General features: G+C 44.5%; 1 protein-coding gene across 1 annotated transcript in view; it reads left to right on the top strand.

Moving 5' to 3' along the window:
* The first annotated feature begins 17,154 nt into the window (after window positions 1–17,154).
* DENND1A (DENN domain containing 1A) overlaps window positions 17,155–26,159 on the top strand; it is a 502,559-nt gene continuing 493,554 nt past the window's right edge. Inside the window, exon 1 of the mRNA XM_044920818.1 lies at window positions 17,155–17,213. Coding sequence (XP_044776753.1) covers window positions 17,197–17,213 — 17 coding nt within the window. The 5' untranslated portion in view covers window positions 17,155–17,196. The remainder of the gene's footprint in view (window positions 17,214–26,159) is intronic.

Below are 26,159 nucleotides of genomic sequence, written 5' to 3'. Positions count from 1 at the left end.
AAATAAATAAATAAATAAATAAATAAATAAATAAATAAATAAATAAAATCTTAAAAAAAGAAATGAGGATTCAGTCCAGAGAAGATAGGCCAGGCAGGCCACATTCCCCTTTCTAGGCTCTCCCTACCCCCTCTGTTTCCACAACAGCAGCCTCTTTGCTGGGCTGGAACTTGCCAAGCTCACCCTTGTTGGGGCACATTTGTCCCTGCCTTTCCCCCTGCCTAAAAACGTCCCCCCAGATATCCACATCCTCCACTCCTTCAACGCATTTAAATCTTTGTTAAATGTCACCTCTTCAGAAAGCCTGAGCGTGTGACCTAAAGTACCCCCCCTTCCCTTCCAGGTTTTTTCACCTCCTTATCCTGCTTTGGCTTTATCATACATTTGCAATCATCTTGTTTTTGTTTTGTTTTGTTTACTTGTTTGTTGACAGCCTGCTCCAGGCTCCATGGCGGCAGAGATTTATCTCATTCTTAGAACAAGTGCCCAAATGCCTAAGCCCCTAAAAATCACACGAGGATTTTATTTTTTGAGTGAAATTCACATAACATAAAATTAACCATTTTAAAATGTACCATCCGTGGCATTCAGTACATTTGCAATGTTAAGCACCTTCACTTTTATCTAGTTCCAAGACATTTTTTATCACCCCAAAAGGGTACCCCATACCCACTAAGTAGTTGCTCGCCGCTCCCTCCTCCCTTCAGCCCCTGGCAACCACCAGTCTGCTTTCTGTCTCTATGGATTTGCCTATTCTGGGCATTTCATAAGAGATGTGGCCTTTGGTGACCGGCTTCTTTCACTTAGGATAATGTTTTCAAGGTTCTTCATGTTGTAACAGGTGTCAATACTTCATTCCTTCTTATGGCTCAATAATATTCCATTGTATGGATACAGCACAATATAGTTATCCATTTGCCAGATGATGGGTATTTGTGTGGCTTCCACCTTTTGGCTATTATGAATAATGCTGTAAGAACATGCACAAGTATTTGCTCAAATACCTGTTTTCAGTTAGTTTGGTTATGTACCTGGGAGTAGAATTGCTCGGTCGAATGGTGATTCAATATCAAATATAGGGGCTTTTCATAAATATTTGTGGAATGAATAAACAAACAAGAGAATGAAAGAAAGAAAGAATGAATAAATAAAAAAATCCAGGTTTTTGCAATTCCCAGGCTCCCTCTAATCTGCCATATCACCTTCCTGAGGAAGGAAGGGAACTGAATGACCCTGGGTATCCCGAGGTCTAATCGACCCTAGGATAGCGTCGTGCACTGATTGGCATATAGTATGTGCTCAATAAAAAATTGAGACATAAAATAAGAAATGCTGCAGTGACCATTTCTGTGCATTTATTTTGTCTACAGCATTGATTGTTAACGTCAGATAGATTCTGAGAGGGGAAATTACTGTATCAAAGAGCATTAACTTTTTTTTAAAGATTTTATTTATTTATTTGACAGAGATGTGGGGCTCGATCCCAGGACCCCGGGATCATGACCTGAGCCAAAAGCAGATGCTCAACCAACTGAGCCACCCAGGCACCCCAAGAGCTTTAACTTTTAAACGTCTTTTGACACATACACCAAACTGCTTTCCAAAACGGCTGAAAACTTTTCATTCCCAGTCTTAAGAATGTTTAGGCTCATTTAGATTGCTCTACCTGGTAGTTGATTGCCTCCTATTGGAGGAGACTTTTCTGGAACTGTCTCTACCATTCCCTCCAGCTGGGTAAACAGTAACTGGGCTGATTGTTATTGTTGCTCTGCTTTTCCATACAGTTTCCCCACCTGTATGATGCACTCCAGCCATTGTCTGCTTCTTGGAGTTGACGATCTTCTTTGTCTTGAACCCTGGCCTCCCTTGAGCCCAGGATACACCCAGCCAGTTGGAATTTCTGTACTTAGAGACCTCAGGAATGCAGCCTGTTGGAAATGAGGCTAAATGTGTTCTTCCAAAGAAAATGCCCACTTGGAAAATGACTTCCCATGTCTGTGCAGCCACGGGCTTGCCTTTCCAGGGAGACGTGTCAGAATGCGCTGTGCTTGGCGGCAAATGAAAGCTGAGTGCTTTATTACCACTATTAGTGATTATTTGTATGGGGCCGTAGGTTGTACACAGCACCTTACAATGCCCGGAGGAAACTGGAACAGAGGGCAATGTTTCTGCCCTCAAGGGACATCCTGCCTTGGTTGATGGTGAGAATGGGCGCCCATAGGAACTGGATGGACTGGCACAAACCAGGACAGTCTGAATGACTGGGAAGAACAAGAACATGACTGGGGAGAAGGAGCAAAGAAGGATTTCTCAAACGCCTGTGTGCCCAGTATTTACGCGACATGATCTCGTTTAATCTGTTAAATAATCCTAGGATTTAGGGATTTTTATTTCCATTTTCAAGTGAAGGGACTGAAGTTGAGGCTGGATGCTCTTTCTCCCACATTTTCTTAGCATTTCCCAACTGTGGGAAGGTATCCCACTGTGGATGTATTACCTGGGTGAGGATTATAGGAGACAGTAGAATGGGCAAAAGGGGGGCTAGAAAGATGGGACTGAGATGTTTTTTATGGATTCTGTGCTCTTTGCACTAGAATCCTGCCTGACTTGGGAGTTGGGGCGAGCACGTGTGGTTTGGAATCCAGCAGACCTGGGTTCGAGATCTTCTCTAACCTGGGAGCCTGGGATGAGTCATTTCTCTTTCCCTCTCCATGTGGGGAAAAGAACCACTGCCCACTTGGTGGTTCATGTGGGGATTAAAGGAAATAACATACATGCATCGGCTGGTGCACAGGTGTTGATAATTGTTGACCCACCACCAGGAAGAGTTGAGCAGGAATGTGGGGTGGGGGAGGTATGATGGGTGCTGTCATCCACAAGGAGGATTAAGAGAGTTAATACAAGTAACACACTTAGAACAGTGCCTGCTACAGAGCAAGCTCTCTATACATCTCTGCTGTTATTATTATCTTATTCCTCTTGATTTTAGGTTGGATCAGGAGGCCATATAAAATGAATCAGTCATTTGTTAGGGGGGTGGGGAAAGTAGAGGTCACAATGAGGAATGCTTGATCCCCTAGCAAGGAGGGGAAAGACCCAGTGTTTTCTGTTCTACCTCTGGGCATAGCGGTCTGGTCTGATGACTGGCATCGCCCATTCTTAAGAGCTGTGTTAAGAACCTGGTCTGCCAAGGTGGGGAGTGGGGCATGAGCGAATTATGACTTATCATCATGGAAGAACCCTGAATTGGGATTTTCCTAGCTGTGGAGATGGTACCCTAACCTCACTGAGATGCTGTGAGCTTAAACTCTGATCTTATATATATATATAAAGTTATATATATATATAAAGTTATATATATATATGCAGGTACATGTTAAATAGTATTATTTATTGATTTATTATTAACAGTCACAAGAGAGAAGAGGGGTGGGCACATATTGAGCCTTTGCACATGCTGTTCCCTACATGGAATCTCCAACCCCCACCCCAGCCTTGCTATTTTCTTTTTCAGTTAACAAATATGTATGCACGTGTACTATAGGACAGACACCATGGTGTTGACTGGATCCTTGCATCCTAGAGTTTACCTCAAATAGTAAGGCAAGAGCCGGTCCTCGTTAGTATAGTGGTGAGTATCCCCGCCTGTCAAATAGTAAGGCAGGTGCCATCTACTTCCCAGGTTCCGTGCAAGCTTTCCCTTAGAAGGGGAGCCCAGAGACTTTTTTTGGGGTCTTGATGAAATCTGAAACCAAACACATAGGTCCATTGCCTCTTGCCACTCCTTGGCTAGATGACTTCTCCTATTAATTGGAGTGTCAGCTTAAAGCTCACTTTTTCAGGAAGATGCCATTGAGGGTCCTTGCCAGAGGTCAGGTCCCATGTTCCCCTAACATCCTGCACTTCTCCCTATTCCAACTCATTGTGATTTGCAATTATTTGTCATGTAATTTAATATCACTCCCTCCACTAGATTGCCAAGTCCAAGAGGGCAGGAGCTGTGTCTTTTCTCACTTCCACATCCTTTGGCAACAATTGCATAGCAATCAGTGAGGCCTCAATAGAACCTTATTGAATGAGGAAAAGAACAGAAAAAGAAAGCATTCTGAGGGCCATCATTCATCAATAAATGAATGCATACATTGAAAACCTCGTCTTTCTTCCTGCTTGAGCAGCAGAGATGAGAATTTCGTGCTTTGGCAAACCAGGTTGAACTCAGCCTTTTGGGGCCAAACTGAGAAGAGGGATAATTATTTTTTATTTTTCTCATCCGCTTCTTGTTGCTGGAGGTGCCAAAGGCAGCCTAAATGTGGGCTTTGCTGAGTCCACAAGGGAAGCCCCTGAAGGTCTCTCTGCTGGAAGCCCGGCCTCCCCCCTGCCAGATCTGTACCTCTGCCTAGGGTTTTATCCACTCTTTCATGTCTGGCTCCTCCCCCTTACTTGAAAATCTCTGTCTCCTTGTTTTCCGGAAAGTGCCTAGTTCCTCCCAGGAGGCCCAGGGCTGTCTCCACTCAGGGGCTGGAGACCTTGGGCTGGACTTGCCAGCGGGCCCCAGCCAGGCCTCCTGCCCCCGCTCACCCCGGGCCCCAGCTCGGCCTCCGATTTCTATCCTCAGAAGCTGTGCTGGCTGGGCTGGGTGGGATCCGGCAACAGTTCCCACCAAACTCCCAAGCTGACTGCAGACATTTGTGCTGTCAACAGAATTGCAGAAAATGCAATTCGTGTTGTTAATGAGCAGCTTGTTTGGGTAAACAAACCAGGTGAGGTGAAAAAAGCGATGCTCTCCAGTAGGAAACACAAGTGAACATTAGCCAGATGGAGAGCCGTGCTTCCACACGCTTCCCTTTCGGCAAGGCTCTGGGTGGCTGGAAAGGACAGTGCCTGCGCTGCATGGTGGCTGGGACTCTTCACCATTCCTGCCTGGCCTGGATTTCCTTCCAAGGGAGAGAAGCCACCTTGTACCCAGCTCTACCCTGAGCCTGCCATTGCGCCTCATGCCAGGCCTTTATCTGCTTTATTATTCATTCTCAAGCACCGTGTAACCTGGCTGGGATGAAACCCATTTCACAGCTGGGGAAACTGAGGCTCCACCATGAGGAAGAGACTTGCCCAAAGTCAGGATGGCGGATTTGAACCCAGGTCACCCTGACTCTTCAAGTCTCTGATCTCCTCCCTCTCTCACATAATTCTCCTTGCCCTCATCCCTGCCTGCCCAGCCCCCCAGTCTAATGGAGGTATCTGTGGCTGCCACCAACTACCTCCTCCCTCAGACTGGGAGGCTAAAGAAAGTTTTAGCTTCCCACAGTGAGGGGCCCCCATCTGTCTAGTCAGGATGGCGTGGCTTTCCGAAATTTGTGCAGGTGGATCTTGGACCAGCTTTCCCATGACAACAAAGAGTATGTGTGTGTGTGTGTGTGTGTGTGTGTGTGTGCGTGCGTGCATGCTCGCGCATGCAGGAATGTGTACATTTACCCATCCATTCCAAGAGGAACTGGCTTGCCCCTGGAAAATCAATAACTTAAGGGAATTCACAGTCCTGTCCTTATAAACTGATTGCATATTCTGTTTTGTTAGCCTCAGATCATTCAGGAAAACACACACACACACACACACACGCACGGATATGGCTATATTTTACAAACATGAATGATCTGGGTGATTGCAATGGCTAAATCTTTTCCCCCATATAGACAGGGCCAGGAAGAGGGAGGTTCAGGGTGTAGACTCAAGTCCACATGTTTCTGAATTTCTCTCTACATTGCTCAAGAAAAAAAAAAAACCCATATTACATTCATATGTTATAATGCCATGAGTTATTTTCTCCTTAGCATTCAAGGGTAAAGAGTCCATTAAGCTGTCATCAGCCACATTACCAGCAGGAGAAGTCGGGGCAGACAGTTTGGCTTTAGCTGCCCGGAGCACACGTGCTCCGCCCCAGGATGAACACTCTGTGGTATCTGTGTGTACGTTGCCCTAGAAGCAGAAATCAATTACTTCCACTGCTATTAGAGAGATGATCTGGTTGGGGAGGCTTGCTGTGAATGCAGCCACCGTTCATTATTGAGCTCTTTATATGTATTGTATCTTTTTTACTCCAGGAAAACCGAAGCTTGGGGAGAGAAAGAAACTGTCAAAGAACCAGAGCATGGTACACGCTGGGGTCTGATCCATCACCCACCTGGCTGCAAAGCCTATGCGCTTAATCACTAGGCTATCCCGCCTCTCCTGCAAATGTTGGTGATTTACTCCATACGTACAGCCTATGTCAGGGAAGCTCCCAGCTTTTGAGGGACTACATAATACACGCCAGGCTCCACGGGTTATCTCATGTAATCTTCAGCAGAACTCTGTAAGGCAAGCGCTTCTATGAGCTCAGTGTAACAGCCTAGGAGACTGGCTCCCAGGGAAATGGGAAGGGACTTGCCCAAAGTCACCCAGCTCAAATGTGGCAGGAGTGTGTGGATGAAGGGAGTTTGTTTTCCGCTCCACTATGCTGCCATCCAGCTAGGGACACAAGCCTGGAAGCAGAGGAGTTTCAACAGGCAGCTCCCTTTCCTGAATTCAGATGAGTTTTCACTGAAGGAAAGGAGAAGCTCAGCTCCTTCCTTCATGTAGGTGGGAGCCTTTTCTTTGAATGAACTGATTATGTTCAAAAAGCAAAAAAAAAAAATAATAATGTATGCATATTAGCTGATGAAGATGCTGTTCTGGATATTTTTAGCTGAGCTGAGAGAGAGAGAGGATGAGAGAATGGAGCATGGTAGAAGTTGTCTTGGAAGAAGAGGCAGCTTGGGAATCAGATGGCCCTTTAGCTCTACTATCAGCTCTCATTGCTTTTGGCTGGGAGACTGTGGGCAAATCACCTTCCTTCTTGGAAAATGTATATTCATAGTACCAACCTTTGTGGGGCGTTATAAAGATTGGGGATAACGTGGTCAGTGGTCACCAACTGTCCCTATCATAATTATTCATCTATCAAGTGGTTATTGTCACTGGGTCCTCAGTGTTTATGGATATAATTTTATCCTCAAAAAAAATTTTTTTATCCTCATCACCATACCATGAAGCAAATACTAACAGTATTTTCACTCTCCAGGTGAGGAAACTAAGTTAAGGTTATGAAATTTGTGCTAACAGGACCAGGATGCAACTCCAGGTGACATGTGCCCTAACCACCATGTGATGCTCCATCATTTTTTAAAAAAATTTATTTGATACAGAGAGAGCATAAGAAGGGGGTGTGGCAGACAGAGGGAGAGGGAGAAGCAGGCTCCCTGCTGAGCAGAGAGACCTATTTGGGGCTCAATCCCAGGACCCTGGGATCTTGACCTGAGCCAAAGGCAGATGCTTAACAGACTGAGCCACCCGGGTGTCCCTCCCTCTATCATTCCTAAAGAGACTGGACTTTCACTCGTGGAAGCAGAGATCACAGGAGGGTCACTGTTTTTAGGAGGTAGAAACTCCTTTGAGACCCTCAGAAAGCTACCTACAAATTAAAAACAACACCATCATTGAACTGGGTCAGAGGATCTCCTCTTCAATGTCATGGCCAACGAAAACTCTGCTCAGGCCCAAAGGTTAGAGAACTAGGGTCCTAATCTCCCCTCAGATGCTATGCAGGTCATCACCGTCACTCATTTTGTGTGTCCTGATTTGGGAAATGGGAGGTATGCTGGGATTGAAGCTTAAGAATTCAACTGATTGGGGCACCTGGGTGGCTCAGTCGTTGGGCGTCTGCCTTCGGCTCAGGTCATGATCCCGGGGTCCTGGGATGGAGCCCCACATCGGGCTCCCTGCTCTGCGGGAAGCCTGCTTCTCCCTCTCCTGCTCCCCCTGCTTGTGTTCCCTCTCTCGCTGTGTCTCTCTCTGTCAAATAAATAATAAAATCTTAAAAAAAAAAAAGAATTCAACTGATTTTCTGCTCATAACCAAAACACTAAAATGGTTAGGCGAGGCGAGTTATTAGTTTAGGAGAAAAGGTAGTTGAAATAAATAGGGAAAAATAATATATAATATATATAGTAATAATATATGTAAATGCATATGGGGAAAAAGGTGTTAAATAAAGGAAAACTGGTAAGAGAGTCCAAGAGTACAATGGGGCAGAGTCCTGCAAACTCTCCAGCTCACTTCAGAAAGGGTAGAGGTACATGGTTACCATCTTCAACATGGAAGAGATGAACAGGGCTGCATCTCTGCAGTTTAGGCCTGAGTCTTGCCTGGAAGACTGGGTCAATCAGGTGGAAATGGGAGCAGCCCTAGGACAAGGGGTCCTACAAGTCCTGACAAGGAGGATTAACACCCAAGCTGGCTTGAGAAGCACCAAGGTCAGGGCTGGGAAGACAATGTATGTATCAAATCCTCAAGTTGCAGAGAGGAGGAATGTGGAAGAACACATTGCAAGGTAGTGAGCTAGAGAGCCCAGAGATCAGAGGACCAGGGGCAAGGCAAGGGTCTTAGAAGTAAGTTCAAGAACACAGAGGTCCTTTTGCGGGTGTCCAGCACGAGACATCAGGAGTACGCAAGGTGGCTGAGAGGACCACATCAGACCAGACTCTGTACTGTGTCTAATCTACTGACCGTCTCATTTACAGCTGTATCTTACCACAGGTGTGGGGACCAAGAACACAGTAAGCTCACTAGGAATGTTTGCTGAATGCTACACTGCAGGGGTGAGGAGAGGGATGGGTCTCAGCTGGGAGCAAGAAGCAGTCCCCAGCACAGGACCTGGCACGAAGGAGGAATTTGGTACACGAGTGAATGGTTTGTTGATGACACCTCCCTTGGGTCTCCAAGTACTAACAAAGCTCAGCCAAATACACTGACTATCTCAGGAAGCCAGCAGGTGGAATGTAGGATCCAGAGCTGGAGGCTGGTGAATCTTGGGAGAGGAGCAGGTAGCCTGCTGAGGCTCTGTCGGTACTAATGGGAATTCAATTCTTATTGGCATCTGGGTAAGGCTTAAATCAGTAGCTCCCTACCTGGTTGTGGATCTGCATCACTCGTGGAACTTGTTAAAACACAGAGGCCCTGATCTCTCTTCTGAATGAGAATTTTCTGGACCAGAACTCTGGACTCCATATGACAAACAAGCATCACAGGTGGTGTTGATGCACATAGTTAATTATAGGAACCAAAGACTTAATCAATTCTCTTGGTCTTTCTTAGAATTTGTCTTTTGTTGGTGGTTTGTTGTTAAGAAGACAACTATATAACAGCACATACAGAGCCATTACTAAACGTAAGGCTAATCTATGTACTTCTCATGTATTAACACATTCAGTTCTCACAATGACCCTTGGAAGAAGGTACTATTATCCCCATTTTACAGATGAGGAAACTGAGTCTGAGAGAGATTAGTGACTTACCAGTTAGTGACAGGCTCCAGAGCCTATGTTCTTAGCTGTGACAAGAAGAGACTTAAGTACATCATTTCAAACCCAAGTAGAGCTAGGAAAGGCCTATAAAGGGATTATGTGTGCTATTTATTCTTATTTATTTATTTTAATTTTAACAATGTAAAGTTATTAATACCACTAAGAAAATAATATTTGGTGAATTAATGAATAAATCAATAAAGGAAAACCATAGCAAGATAAAACACTGTATTTTAGGGAACAGATACACCCACAAGTGGGAGCTAGGGCAACTGAGCTGAGTCCTGGCTCCACTTTCTAGCTGTTTGATCTCAGGGAAGTCACTTAAGCCAGCTGTGGATCAGCAAGCAAGGACAACGGTTCTCCTTGATTACTGAGCAGTTGGAAAAATATAAACTATTAAGTATTTACAAGGTAGTATTATTAAACAATAGTAAAATAATGCACCATATGATCAGACAGCAGGTGAGCATTCTGGCTAGGATTACTAATACAGGAAGGGCTCAAACACCTTTAGCCCTCAAAAGAAGATAAAGGCCCTAGGACACCTGGGTGGCTCAGGGGGTTAAGCGCCTGACTCTTGATTTAGGCTCAGGTCATGATCTTAGGATGGTGAGATCAAGGCCCCTGTCAGGCCCCACGCTTAAGATTCTCTCTCTCCCTCTCCCTCTGCCCCCCTCACTGCTCACATGTGTGCTTGCTCCCTTTCTCAAAAAATAAAATAAAATTTCTAAAAAAAAAAAAGGTAAAGACCTTTACCTTACATCATATACAAAAATTAACTCAAAATGACCTAGATGTAAGAACTGAAACCATAAAACTCATAGAGAAAAGCATAGTAGAAAACTTTGTGACATTGGCTTTGGCAAATAATTTCTCAGATATGACACCAAAGCTACACGAGACAAAAGGAAAAATAGATAAATTGGACTACATCACAATTTAAAACTTTTCTGCATCAAAGGACACTATCAACAGAGTGAAAAGGCAATCCACAGAGTGGGAGAAAATATTTGCAAGTCATATATCTGACAAGAGGTTAAAATCCACAATATATAAATAACTCCTGTAACTCAGCGATAGCAACACAACAAACAACCTGATTTAAAAAATGAGCAGAGGACTTGACTCAACATTTCTCCAAAGAAGATACACAAATGGCCAGTAAGTGCATAAAAAGACGTTCAGCATCGCTCTCTTCAGGGAAATGCAAATCAAAACCATAATGAGGGGCGCCTGGGTGGCTCAGTCGGTTAAGCGTCTGCCTTCGGCTCAGGTCGTGATCCCAGAGTCCTGGGATCGAGTCCCGCATCGGGCTCCCTGCTCTGCGGGGAGCCTGCTTCTCCCTTTCCCCTTGCTCCTCCCCCCTGCTCATGCTCTCTCTCTCTGTCAAATAAATAAATGAAATTTTAAAAAAGCATAATGAGATACCACCTCACATCCATTAGGATGGCTACTATGGAGAAATAGAAGCAGCAAGTGTTGGTGAGGCCTTGGTTGGTGAGAGCAATTGGAACTCTCCTGCCCTGCTGGTGGGAAGTAAAATAGCCCTGCCACAGTGGAAAACAGTATGGCGGTTCCTCAGAAAATTAAAAATAGAACTACCCTATGATCTGGCAGTTCTCTGGGTATAGACCCCAAAGGACTGAAAGCAGGGACTCAAGAGATATTTATATATCCGTGTTCATAGCAGCATTATTCACAATAGCCAAAAAGGTGGGAGCAACCTAAGTATCTGTGGACGGATGAACAGATAAACAAAATGTAGTGCATCCATACAGAGGAAAGGAAGGAGGTTCTGACACATACTTCAGCACGGAGGAAGCTTGGGGCACCTGGCTGGCTCAGTCAGTAGAACGTGGGACTCTTGATCTTGGGCTCCTGGGTTCAAGCTCCACGTTAGGCATGGAACCCACTTAAACAAAAGAAAACGAAACTAAACATGGGTGAACCTTGAGGACATTATGCTAAATGAAGTAAACCAGTCACAAAAGGATAAATACTGTATGAGTCCACTTACACAAGGTTCCTAAAGTAGTCAAATTCATAGAGGCAGAAAGTCTCTGGTGGTTGCCAGGGGCTGGAGGAGGGAGGAATGGGGAGTCATTGCTTCATGGGTACAGAGTTTCAGTTTGGGGAGATTTTGAAAAAAGTTCTGGAGATGGAGGGTGGTGATGATAGAAAAATACTCTGAATATATTTAATGCAACTGAATGTATATTTAAATATGGCAAAAGTGGTAAATCTTATGTGTGTTTTATCGCAATTTAAAAAAATATATATATAAAATAGAAGGTAAAGACGTATTAATTTAATACACTAAGTTCAAATTTAAGGAAGAAAGCATTTCCCAAATCTTGTTCTATGGCTTATTTTTTTAAAAAAGATTTTATTTGCTCTTTTTAAAGATTTGCATTTTTAAGTAATCTCTATACCCAACGTGGGGCTCAAACTCACAACTCTGAGATAGAGTCGCTCCACTGATTGAGCCAGCCAGGCGCCCCATGTTCTGTGGCTTATTATTTCTAGGAGAGGAGCCTCAAAATGAGGGTTTTGAGGTCATTTATTTATTTATTCAATAAATATTTATTGGTCGGGCGCCTGGGTGGCTCAGTTGGTTAAGCGACTGCCTTCGGCTCAGGTCATGATCCTGGAGTCCCTGGATCGAGTCCCGCATCGGGCTCCCTGGTCGGCGGGGAGCCTGCTTCTCCCTCTGACCCTCCCCCCTCTCATGTGCTCTCTCATTCTCTCTCTCTCAAATAAATAAATAAAATCTTTAAAAAAAATAAAAATAAAAATAAATAAATATTTATTGGTCACTGCATGCATGCCAGGCTCTGTAGATGTTGAGGGCCAGGTATGGATAAGCCTGATGTAGTTTCTGTCTTTATCAATCTGACAATTTAGCACAATAATATTTCCATTTATTGAATACCAAATGTATATAGCAGGAATCCTACATTCTTTATTTCATTTCATCGTCCTGAGGTGAGTATTATCATCCCCTTATTAAAAACGTGAAAACTAAGGCTCAGAGAGTTTAAGTAACTTTCTCCAAATTCACTTAATGAGCACCTTGGATCTGCTTTATTCCAGTGTCTGTTCTCTTACTACTGGGAAGACCTGTGTTCTCCTCCAAGGAGACCCACAATGCACTTTGCATCTTCTTTCCAAAGAACATAACCACAACACCCAAGAGAATTATAAACATATGTCCGCACAAAAACTTGTACGTGAGTGTTCAGAGCAGCATTATTCATCATAGCCAAAACGTGGAAACAACCCAAATGCCCATCGACAACAAAATGTGGTCCATCCACACAATAGAATGTTACATGGCAATCAAAAAGAATGATGTACTGACAGGAGGTACGGCATGGATAAACTTTGAAAACATTATGGTAAGTGAAAGAAGCCAGGCAGAATGGCCGCATTATTATGTTATTCCTCTTATATGAAATATCCAGAATAGGCAACTACATAGAGACAGAAAGATTCATGGGGCAAGGGGATGAGTGAACGCTAGTGGATGCAGGGTTTCTTTTTGGGATGATGAAGTGTTACAAAGTTACGTAGTGGTGATAGTTGTCCAACTTTGTGACTATACTAACAAGCATTGACTTATACATGTTAAAATGGTGACTTTTATGGCATGTGAATTTTATCCCAATTTAAAAAATATATATATAATCACGACTAAGTGGACCAGAACAACATACCACTGGACCACTGGTCCTGCTGTTTCATATCATATCGTTAATGAGGTATGAGAGATCTTTGGGATTGCTATCCTTCCCTCAATAGATACAGCTCTCAAAATCCTAAGCAGAAAAACCCAAACAGGTACAGAGAGTGAGGGCAAACTTGGAAACAGGAGCATCAGAGTGCGCGGGTGGTATCACACACACTGTTGGACTATTTATCCGCTAGGGATGCTTAGCCTATTTTGACAACAGGCCAGAAGGCAAAGTTCCTAAATCCCTCCTCATCACCGGAAGGTTTCAATTCCAACAATTGATTATGCCATGTACTTGGCAGAGAGGCCTCCTTTTATCTGAATAACCTCAGATTCATCTAAGTTTATAAAACTGAATTATAGAATTTCAGAACAGAAAAGGGCTTTTTAAAAAAAGATTGTATTTGTTTATTTGAGAGAGAGAGAGCAAGAGGGAGGGGAGGGGCAGGGGGAGAAGCAGACTCCTCGTTGAGCAGGGAGCCCTAGGCGGGCTCGATCCCAGGACCCTGGGATCATGACCCGAGCCAAAGGCAGACACTGAACCGACTGAGCCACCCAGGTGCCCCTGAAAAGGGATTTGAAGAGAGATCATTTGGTCTGATTCTCTTACTTTGGGTATAGGGAGACTGAGGCCCAGAGAAATACAGTGACTTGCCCAAGGTCATAAAGGCAAGCATGGCTTGGCTGAGCCTGCCGGTTGTCTTGCAATATCTTTTCTCCCATTCTTTTTTTTTAAAAGATTTTATTTATTTATTTGTCAGAGAGAGAGAGCATGCGCACACAAACAGGGGGAGTGGCAGGCAGAGGGAGAAGCAAGCTCCCTGCTGAGCAAAGAGCCCGATGTGGGACTCGATCCATGGGCTCTGGGGTCATGATCTGAGCCGAAGGCAGACGCTTAACCAACTGAACCACCCAGGTGTCCTTTTCCCCCCCCTTTCTTCCCTGGAAATGACTCCCTTCAGCTGTGCACATGATTGTCTAAAAAAATGGCTCTATTTCCTAATGAGATGTGGTTGTATAACTAAGTTCTGGCCAATAGAATGTAAAGGGAAGTGGTGTGAGGAACTCCAGGGAAGTGTATTTAAAGATTAGGGGTTGGGATTAGGCATGACCTTCTTTCTTCCTGCTGGCTGGGTTGCAGATTAGATGGCTAGAGTTCAAGCAGCTCTTCTGGACCAAAAGGTGGAAGCTCATTGGGAGAATAGGGGCACAATAAGATAGAATTCTGGGCCACCAACCTCAAAGAGTCTGACAGAAACAGAAGACAGGTATACAGGCTAATGCAGAATAAACACTACCACAAGGCCAAATCAGCTGACCTGTCCTGTTTCTATGCCTTCAAATCTTACAGTATGCTTTATAGAACTGCCATACCAGCTCTGGAATGTTCATCCCCAGACCTTATGTGAAAGAGAAACTCTTTTTCTCAGTCACTGTTATTTCAGTCTTCTATCATTTACAGCTGAACTAAATTCTGACTCGGAATGTAAACAATTACATTCTGGGTTGGAAACTCAGTTCTCCTCAATCCAAGTACAGGACTATTATGAAGATTATTACTATTAATAATAAAAGCAAAACTGTGCTGAGTTGTGCATATAATAGTTGCTGTTAATTTTTGCATGCTTCCTATAAGCTGGTCATTGTTTAAATACTTTATAAGTGTCATGTACTCATTTAATTCTCATGTCAACTCAGTAAGATCTATGACCATAATTTCCATTTTACAGACAGAGAAACTGAGGCACAGAGAGAGTGAATAACTTACCCAAGGGCACACATTTAGTCAGAGGTAGAGTTGAGATTGGACCCAGGAAGTATGGCTCCATATTCTGGGTTCTTAGCTCCTACATTATACTCTCTCTTATGATGTGAGCTCCTCCTCATCCTCTAGCCATTTTACTGAGGAGGAAACTGAACCAGGCAATTTTCTAATCATTTGTTTGAAATTGCTCTGCTCGACAGTCATGCAGCTATAGCATTAGAAGTCAGACTCCTAACTCCCAGTTCAATGCTCCCTCCCCAGACCACCCTGCAGTTTCAGAGGCCACCTGGACAGATACATAACCCCCCAAGCCCACCTCCAGTCTCCCCCTCCAAAACACACACACACACACACACACACACACACCACCCAGCAGGCACCCAGACATTTTTGTGGCCAGGATGGCTACAACCTCCTTTGAAAAGCAGCCAACTTTGCCCTCCACCAAATAACTTTGTTTTATTTATAGTCTCCTGCTCAGAGCTTTTGAACTGGCTGCTCATTCCAGGGAAGATCTTGATAACAACTGTTCTTTGGAGAGGGTTCATAGGAAACAAGGTGAATAAACACCACAGAGGACCTGCCTGTCTAGCAGAGCTTTGCTCCTGGGGGTGTTTATAAGTCAGTGTTGGTGTCTGGGTGCAAAAGACTTTGAATTCAAAATGGTGGTTTGGATTTTCAATTTTTTTGCTTTAATTCAAAAAAGTTCATTCTTTCCTTTCAACAGTCTCAAGGCATAGGCAAAAGAGAGAAATGACCTTTATACAGAATATAACTCCAAAAGAGGCAGTTCTTCTGGCTTGCTTTGCTCCCTGCTTGGCTGGGACCTAGGACCAGTTACTGTAGTGATTGAGGGGTGAGAAGAGGGCTCAGGAATTTACAAGAGCTAAAATGGCAGAAGGAATGAATGGCATTTTAAAACAGAAAATTGTAAAAGAAGAAGAGGAGGAATAAGGAGAAGAAAAGATTAATTTCAAAAGTGAACCATGAACCTATGTCTTCTGACTTGTAGCCAAATGTCATCCTAAATCATAACTGTGTCACATGTGTTTGGAATTATTCAGCCTGGATGCTAATCTCCGCTCCAGCAGTCCCAAGTTATGTAACCTTTCCTCTTTGTGAAATGGATGTGTGTGTGTTGGCGGGGGATAAACGCACAAGATTATTGTGAGGATCGGTGCTCACCATGTAGGGGAAATAGTAGAGAACCAGTAGTGCCTGGTTCAGGGAGAACACGCACCCACTCAGTGAACGGTCGGTGGCAGCCGTCTTTATTGCTTCCTTTGTGATTCCCCCAGGCTTAGAGGGAATGATATTGGGGTGTTCATGAAAGTGAGCCCCAAGGAGGACAGGAGGCAGGTAGCAGGTTGGTGCTTGACTCAAATACGTTCATTTGCGTTGAGTAACTACTCTCTATCAGGGACTATTACGGTGACATGACCTTTCTGTATGGAGCCCCCAAAATGGCTTATAAAGGGAGGCAGAAGTCCTCAAGTGTAGGGTAGGGCAGAGCAGAGTCACTAAATGGGTAGTACGAAGCCTCCGGTGGTGTTCTTGTGGGTATGAGAGGTCTCCTGAACGATCTAAGGGGAGAGGAAGGGGCTTCCATCAAGGACTATGCTGGGGAGGTGGATAGTGTGATAGAGAAGAGGGTCTGTGGCCCCTTAAGGAACTTACTGGAAGGTATGGCATTTAAAAAAGGGAAAACTTGTGTTTTCCCGGAGGCCTGAATGGGAGACATTATCTCAACGCCAAAACTACTGGGCGGGAGAACTCATAATGTTGGAATGGGTGAAGGTTTCTTCAGGTTAGCTCGGGGGCCTCTATAGGATGAGGGTATATTCACCACACTCTGTAGGTGGAGGTTTCAATGGGAGCACAATGGGTGGAAGTCTTCGGGGGTCCTCGGGGAAACGGGGCGCCCAGCTCCGCGAGTCCCGCGGGCTGATGAGCGGCTCCTGCCCTGCACAGCCTTCAGGCGTCCCCGCCTCCAGCGAGCGGACTACACTTCCCGGCAGACACCGCGGGTGGCGGCGGCGGCGGCGGCGCGGGCAGGAGGAGGCGGCGGTGTGAGAGGCGGAGGGGGCGGTGCGCGCCGGGTACGCGCGCCGGCGACCATGGCGTTCGCCGGGCTGGAGCGAGTACATTAACCCGGGGAGGCGGCGGCGACGAGGGAGCGAGCTTCGAGCGGGCGGGCCCAGCCTGAGGGAAGGGAGGAAGGGGCGGGGAGAGCGCCGGAGGGAGGCCGGTCGGCCGCGGGCGGGCGGGCAGCGCAGCGCCGAGCGGGGCCCGCGGGCCCATGAGGAGGCCCGGGGACCATGGGCTCCAGGATCAAGTGAGTGCGGCCGGGCGGAGCCGGGCCGGGCGCGGGGCGGCGAGGCCGGGAGAGGGCTGCAGGCCGCGGGAGGCGCGGGGGACTTGTTGCCGGGGCCTTAGGGGCGCCCCGCGTGCCGGCGTCACGCGGGGAGGGGGACGGTTGCCATGGCGATCCAGGGAGGCGCGGGGGCGGGGTGCGCGCGGGGTGGAAGCGCTCCAGTGGTCAGGTGTCCCCTCCTTACCTGAGGGCGGGAGTCGCAGAGATTACAGGGTGGCCCCCCTCCCGGGGGTAATAGAACCTCTGAAAATGCTCATACAACTGTTGGGGGGAGGGCGAGAAATCTCCGGAAGCAACTCCCCAAATGGGTGTGTTTGGGGCGCCCCTGAGAGTTGGGCAGGTCCTGAGAGGTCTGCTTACGGCCTGCGGTCCCCACATAAAGTCGCCTGAGGTCCTCGGTGGGGCCACTCATGGATTTAAGGTCTGGATGGCCTGAGGAGGAAGGCCCTTTTCTCTTTCCTCTTCTACCTCTCTTATCTGTGAAAGTCTCCACACAGCAAGGGCCAAAGGCTATGAAGAAAGATGGCTCTGTGTCGTAATTGAGCACCTGATCTTGATAGTGGTTGGAAAGGCTTTGTAATCCAGTCTGGCGAATTCCCTCATTCATTCACCTGGGGTCCTCAGTGGGGGATTCGTTTTCTGGGGATATTGTTAATACATCAAACTTCAGAACCCATTGAAACATTGTTGCCTTGCTTCTAAACCTAGAAGTTGACTTTGGAAAGTGCAACTTTTATGCAGTCCAATTTGGGTGTGTTGCTTTAGACACTATCTCCCCTCCCCGTCAGGTCCTTTTTCGGCCTCTCCCTTCCTCAGCTCCAGAACATGGGATGCTTTATCTCTAATCACTAACAAATGTTCACTTTTCTCTATGAGTAATAGAATTGTTTAAGGGCACTTAAAGTTGACAGCATAGGCTTTTCCCTAAACAGCTTTCATAGGACACTTTATTATTATTATTTTTTTCTCGTGACAAAGCTTTTTAATGTAAAGTTCAAACAACAGCAGGAGACCATAGGACACTTTAAACCTGCTTACAAGAAAGTCTGTGGAATGTGTTTATTTCAGCACTTTGAGAATAATGCTTGGGAAATTTGAAAGGGGAAGGGCCTTGGGGATGAACTCTAATAATTATGCAGATGTTGTCTCATGTCCAGTAGATGTCCATGCAGCGTGACCCTTGCCCATCCTTGTAGTCCCTTGACAGGCTTAGGCTTCCCATTCACTAAATGTCTCATGTGCTGCAGCAGCCCTGAGACATCCGCTAAATGAAGCTAGAAAAGTTTGCTTATGATGATGAAAATGGAAGAGTCGGATGAGCACACTGTTCATTCTTGATTTTGTGGAAACAAGGGGAGAAAGAAGTGTGCTCCAAACAACAGTTTAAGAGGTGTGGGAGGTAAAAAGACGTAGTTTGTAAAGCACTGGGATTAAGGAGGTACTCCAAGTTTAGCTCTTGTTTCCAAGAAAGAGTTGTAAACTTGAATTTCAATAGCACTTAGAAACACTTTCCAAAAGCCACCTTACAGTCGCAGAGTATGCTTGTGAGGATGCTTACCTTTGTTATAAAGAAGTTCAGAAACTTGCTTGACATGAGGCTGTCAGTGCCAGAACCAGGATGAAAATCCAACGCATGGAAGGTCAGATGACTAGACATCCGGTCTCTGTCTTGCTCTTGAAGGTTGCAGGTTAGCATACATTTCTCAAGTGTGTTTTGTGGAACCCATTACTGTTAAATCTGAGCACTTGGGTGAAGGAACATACCAAGGTGAAATTAGCATAAAGAATAGCTTTTTTGATCTTGAAACTAGACTGAGATAAAAGCTTAGGCTTGGGAAAATGTTTGCTTTATTTGTGGTGAGACAAAGAATATGAAGAGAAGTTATGAAAAATAGTTGTGATTTATGGTGACTATTGACTAAGCAACTTCCGTCTGCAGCTAGATATGGGGATGGACAGGTGGCTAGGGACCATCTATATAGATGCTGCCCTAGTCTTTGGAGGAAATAGAGCTTTGGTCACTGTTTTACCCTGACAGGAAAGAACAGAATTAGCTCAAGGTATTGAGCTGCCTGAGTTGAAATATAAGTGTGCAGGCTCTTGTGTAGGGACAGTCGTGTGTGTGTGGGTGTGTGTGTGCGCGCACATGTGTGTGCGTTGGGGTGGGGTGGAACACAGCACTCCGGGGCCCCTCAACAGGAGAGCACTGTGGCCGCCACTGTTTCCTCTTATCTCTGATGCTGTGTGGCCCAGTCAGGCTGATGATGTGGAATCAGATCTGGTTCAAATTCCAGCTCTTTTGTCTACTGACTATGGAACTTCACACAAACTACCTCTTTCACCCTCAGTTTCCCTAAGGGTATAATGGGGAAGACTATATGTTGCAGAGTCATAATGAGCAATAAATGCTGTATCAACATGATTGCTGGCCCTGTACTAAAAATTCAGCAATTGTTCTCTTTTATACCTTCTCTATCAAACTAAGAAAACCCGTATATTTTATGCCAGAAGCGTCAGAAATGGTATGTTCTAAGAAATGAAGAAAGTTTTGATCAAGGAATTAGACTGTTGATGTGAAGAGCAGGACTTAACATTCTCTTATTAAAAAATAAAAGTTGATTAAAACAATACCGTGTAATTGTACAGCTGGTGTCTTGTATGGTTAGTAGTAAAGCAGGTGCGTTGCTAGGCACAGGTGTTGAGATTTAGTGCTTGATCACACTTCAAGCTAAGGCTGGTTGAGCACAGTCTCTGTGTCAGGCATGATGGTATTGCTTTATGTGAACCATTTCACCAAATCCCTACAACTGTCCAATGATGTAGGCACTACTAACCACATTTTTCATGTGAGAGAATGGGAGTTTATTTGCCTAAGATTAGATGCTATCCCCAGGAAGCCTGCCCTGATGCCGGTTCTGCACCCTCAACCCCTCCCCAGCCTCGGCCAGCTGCCCTCATCTGTGCAACCACCCCCCTAGCCTAGGCCAGGTGCCCCTCATCTGTGCATCTTCTCTTCACCCTAAAGCAGGTGCCCTTTATCTGTGCACTACTCGCCAGCCCAGGCCAGGTGCCCCTCATGAGTTTCTGTGGCCCCTTGTGTTGATCACTGTTCTAGCATCAAATTCAGTTCCTTGACTGTCTTCCATATTAAACGGGAGATAAACTTCTTGAGAGCAGGACTGTCTTTATTTGTCCTTGAGTTCCCTGTGTCATACCCGGTACCTGACATACAAAGTTGTTTAGGAAGAGTTTATGGACTGATTTAAGGTAGGATTAATGATTTATGGTAGGATCTGAATTAAGATCCTGACTAAGGCTCCAAGTTGAGTGTACATAGAATTAAAAGAACAGTTTGCTACCTGAACTCTTGAGGATAAAGAGTTTTTATGTTTTTAAGTTAATTGCCCTGGTCTATGCAGAGGATTACTTTTTTCTAAAGTGTGTTTTTATAGTTCATGTTTATCTAAATGAACATTGTCTAGCTTCAAACCAAACATCTACTTGGCCAGGGAAAGAAAAGGTCACCAGAATGCAGGGAGCACCCTGGAAAGCTCCTGAACTTTAAATCTGAGCAGACCTTTATCTAGAGGGATAAAAGGAGCAGTGGAAACTGGCAATCTCTGACAGGTAAGTTTAAATCTTATTTAGTGTTTGAGTGATCCCAGTGGACTAGAATGTGGTTAATATGAAGCAATTTAACTGATAATGCAGACATACAGCAGGAAACTGTGTGGCAGTTTAATATTGCTTGTGGTGACATCCTAGAAATTGTTTCCAGGCACCAAGGGCAGGAAGTGGATTGCAAGTAATCGAAGGAAGTAGTCTAAGTGAGTTTGAGGAAACCTGACATTTATGGATGCAGAGAAAAGCATACTCTTAAGATTTGAAGGCGTAGGGACAGGACAGGGCAGCTCATTTGGCCCTGTGGTGGTATGTATGCTGCATTAGCCAGCATACCTGTCTTCTGTCCTTGTCAGACTGTGACCTCTTCGAGGTTTGTGACCAAGAAGGGTATCCATTTATTCATTCACTCACTCACTATAGAACTAAGGGTGTGAAGCACATATTGAGCACTCTCAAAAATGTTAGTCATTATTGGTATTGTCTTGATTAGTAGTACTGTATCATGTGCCTGGTAGTGGGCTACGTGCTAGGGACACAAAAATGAAATGGTTTTTCTTCATTTTAAGGTTTTCCAAAGTAGTGAGACAAATGCAAAACAAAACAAACTCCCTCCAGGCTCCCTCCCCACCAAAAAAGCACCAGTATGATACACTCCGGTCAGTGCTATGGTTGAGGTGCAGCTAGTCCTGAATAGGTAAGGAAATGGAGAGACTTTTCTCGGGACAGCTCAAGAAAGGAAAGCAGCCTTCATCAAGAAGGTGTTTTAGCTGAGAAAGGAGAGATGAGTAAAGGTGTGCAAAGGGCAAGAGTGGTAGCAGAGGGGAGTGGGGATGATGGTGGTGGTAGTCTCAGTAGAAGGAGCAGCAGTATATGTGAAGACGTGGCATATTAGGGAAATAAAAAATGTTAATTACCATTTTTAGGCACATGCCAGGAATTGTGTTAAATTTTGAGAATTATGCTGAATAATACATATTTATTCCTACTCTCATTGAGCTTAGAGTCTGGTGGACCCAACAGGTTAGAAATAACAGATCAATTCCCATAAAGCCATGTGGATGTGCTGGAAAGGAAATGAGATGCTGAGGGAGAATGCAGGGGTGGCTGTCCTGTTTTAGAGCAGTGAGGGAGGGTTTACTGTAGAGCTGACATGTGAGCTGAGACTTCAAGCATGAGAAATCATTAGTCCTGTAAAGGGACTGGGCAAGACTTTTCATCCCAGGTGGAGTTGAGCGTATACAAAGGCCTCGAGGCAAGAAAACCCTAGAGGCATTTCAGGAACTGCTAGAAGGCCAGCGGTTTGGGTAGTGACTGATGGGACAGCCTTGAGGTAAGGTCAGAGATACAGCCTGGGGGCTGAGTAGGGCCTTGTAGGCCATGGCAGTCAGAAGACAACTTAAGATGTAATTAACACACTATAAAATTTATTTTTTAAAATGTACAGATGATTTTTAGCATACTCAGAGAAGTGTGATCAATCACTACTATGCAATTTAAAGAACATTTCATCACCCCAGAAAGTAACCTTGTTGCCCATTAGCATTCACTTCCCATTCCCCCCAAACCCTCTCAGCCCTGAGCAATCACTAATCTTATAGTTGCTGTAGATGTATTCTAGACATTTCACATAAATGAAATCATACAATATGTAATTCTTCGTCTTTCAGTTAACATTATGGTCCCAAAGTTTATTCATGTTATAGCTTATAAATATTTCATTACTTCTTAATTGCTGAATAATATTTCATGTATAGATAAACCACATTTTATTCATCTCTTCATCAGTTGTTAGGTATTTGGGTTGTTTCCACTTTTTCACTGTTATGAATAATGTTGCTGTGAACATTTTGTGTGGACATATGTTTTCCATTTCTCTTGGGTATATACCTAGGAGTGGAATTGCTGGATCATATGGTAACTCTGTTTAAGAAACCGTTAAACTATTTTCCAAAGCAATTGTGCCACTTTGTGTAAAGTGGTATCTCATTGTGGTTTTGATTTGGCCCAAATGAGTCATGTAGAAAACGAAAGATCAGAGTAGACAGAGAGGTTTCTCAGAAGAGGTTGAAACTTGAACTGAAAGAAAGATGAGACTTGATTAAGGGAGGAGGCATTCCCAGAGGGAGAACAGTGGAAGTCTTATGACTTGGGAGTGGGATAACCCCTTCTCATTGTTTTCTGGTACAGAGAAGCAGCTTTGGCTTCTGAGGATAGCTTTGCTTTAGTCTTGTTTTTGGACTGCTCATTATAGGATCCCATTACCAAAATGCACCACAGACTTGCTTGTTTTGTGAGGCCTGTTGTGTAGCAGAGCTGACCTGTCTCCCTACTGTGGGCTGAGACCAGAAGTTGAAATGTGATGTCCTTCATCCAGGGCTTCCCCCCCCCCCCCCCCCCCCCCCCCCCCCTCCTTTTTCTTCCCCCCCCCCCGGCCCCCCCCCCCCCCCCCCCCCGCTACTACCTCTTCTCTTTCCTCTCACCACACAGTGCTTCCCTGCCAGTCCCCATGGAAGACCATACAAAGACTTGGGGTGGTGGAATGAGAGTTTTGTTGGAGACTGAGCTCCCCATTATTAGTGCTCAAAGTCAGTCACTTGAATTTTCATGACTTTTCTGGACAGTGTATTGGTGCAACTCCATCATTCTAATCCTAGCCATTGTTGTCGTGGAGGGCTTTGCACAGCACCTAGGAAGTTGAAACAGGGAAGGTAAAACCTGGAGTGTTGTAGAAAAATGTGTCTCAGGCTGTTACATCTGTGTGTAAACTCCTAGCTGGAATTCTCATTGTGGGTTGCAAAGGTTCAGCCTTTTTCCTGGCCCTAGAGGGAACTCATTTCTGGATTTACAACATCCTTTTTGCTTAAAAGGATTTTGTTGGGAAATGGAAAGATAAACAAGGAAGAAAAATAAACCAAAGAAAACAAAAGCAAAGTTGGTCTCTTTGACTTTTATTGGAATCCATACCCATTTTCTCCAAGTATTTAGGACTTGAAAAGGAGCCATATAAAGGAAGTAACAAAAGGTATGTTCAAAATATTTGACTTCCTATAGAAAAGATAGGTTATATTGCCAAAGTTCATTTGTAAAGTGGTTATGGTATTTAGAATGTATTTTTTTCTTAGAGATACCGTTAATGTATAAATCCGTGGCTGTCAAAGATAAAGACTTTGTAGGCAGAGGGAACTGTGTAAAAGACAGGTATGGCAGAAATACAGGATATGTGAATAAGGGCTAGAGGAGATGGAGTTGAAAAAGTAAGCTTAGCCACCGGAACATGATGCCACTGAAAGAGTTGAGCTGGGAATGTAACACGATCAGATTTGTATTTTCAGGAAGATGACTCCAGCAGCAGCAGTATAGAACTGTGATATCTCTGGCCTGTACAAGATGATCCACTGGGGTGTGTAAAAAATGTTAGAACTTATATTTGTTTTTATATGTCTTCAAAATACCTGTTTTTGTGGTCTTGAATGTATATTATTAGTATAGTAAGACATCCTCATAATTTAGAAATCTATGTGTATCAGATGTATGTTCAAATTTTTTGAAAGGAAGGAGTGCATGGAAAAGAATTGGAGACCACTGGTTTATGGAACTGTGTTTATGCTGTAGAAGATCCAGGCCTGAAGTGAGGTTTTGGTTGTTGAAAGAAAAGGGACAGATTTAAGAGAGATTTTAGGTAGAATTGACAGGACTTGGCGACAAGTTACATGTAAGAGGCAAGAGGAGAATCAAAGATGACTTGCCGAGGTTACCAAAGTTACATTATAAATGAGTGTTTGGAAGGTGGGGGCCAGTTATGTAATGTGTTTGCTTTTCTGAGGGAAAGTGGAAAGTTCTAATTGGGAGAAGGCGTTGTAGTCTGCAATGAGAAAGGAGGAGATCTTTAAGGGCTCCATAGTGAATGTGTGTACTTCATTCGATGAGTAAGACTTAAAGTGGGCTGAGCCAAGTTACTGAAGGGAAATCCGTCCATGTCGATTTAGAGAGGGGAAAAAATAAACTTTCCAACTCACTCGAGCCACAGGAAAGGTTTCAGGGATGTTTCATTGGTCTCGCCTAGTCTGTTTGAATAAATAGGAGGAAGGAAACCAATCAAGAGAAAGATGCTGGTTGACTCCAAGCAAACGGTTCTTGTGCTGCAGGGTGTGAGGAGCTGAGGGATGTGGGCCTCGGAGACACACGCAGTCCCCATCCGAGTCCCAAGTTTCTCAGCCTCAGTTTTTGTTTTTTTTTTTATTTGTAGAAGGAAGCTAATAAATTCACCTGTAGGATTGTTGTGAGGATTAGAAGCGATCTTGTATCTCACCTTCGGCAGAGAAATGATTGTTGAGTAAATGGCAGCTATCATTAATATTGCTAGGAGAGGATGGGCACACTTGTCTGAACCCCCTGGAGTTAACGTCACAGCAAATGTTCCATTTTATAGGGTTTTTTTTTTTTAAAGCCATAGAGAAAGTATTTGCTTCCTCTCTGTGAGTATGTTAGGAATGATGTGTTGTATAATTTATGAATTTCTTTGAAGGACTGTGATCCTCATATATGCAAAGCACTATTCCTTTTGCTGTCTGGGAGAAAAGAAGCTTAAAGTCCACTTAGATAAGATGAGCATGTGAATAAGTGGAACAATAATATTTAACATTTGATGCTTCTCTCAAACTATTTGAAAATTTTATTCAGTTCTACATAAGATTTACACCATTTATATTTATCTTTGTTTAGCTGATAGTACTATTCACTTCTGGTTTTTTTAAAGATTTTATTTATTAGAGAGAATGAGAGAGGGAGAGGGAATCTGAAGCTGACTCCCACACTGAGCACAGAGCCCGATGCGGGGCTCAATCCCACAACCCTGAGATCATGACCCTGGGCTGAAACTAAGAGTCGGACACTCAACTGACTGAGCCACCCAGGCATCCCCACTTCTAGTCTTTTTTTTTTTTTAAAGATTTTATTTATTTGACAGAGAGACACAGCGAGAGAGGGAACACAAGCAGGGGGAGTAGGAGAGGGAAAGCAGGCTTCCCGCGGAGCAGGGAGCCCGATGCGGGGCTCGATCCCAGGACCCTGGGATCATGACCTGAGCCGAAGGCAGACGCTTAATGACTGAGCCACCCAGGCGCCCCTCCCACTTCTGGTCTTTTTAATCTTTCTTTTTCCTGGGTGCTTAAAATTATTCTTAAAACTTTTTTAAGGGAAATTTTAAACATCTACAAAAGCAGAGAGAAGAGTACAGTGAACCCTCAAATGGCCATTACTGTTAAAACACTTATTAATGTATGG

Source organism: Neomonachus schauinslandi, chromosome 13 (genome assembly GCF_002201575.2).
Source record: "Neomonachus schauinslandi chromosome 13, ASM220157v2, whole genome shotgun sequence".
NCBI classification, from domain to species: domain Eukaryota; kingdom Metazoa; phylum Chordata; class Mammalia; order Carnivora; family Phocidae; genus Neomonachus; species Neomonachus schauinslandi.
Note: the sequence above shows the minus strand (reverse complement) of the source record. Positions and strands in the feature narration are given on the sequence as shown.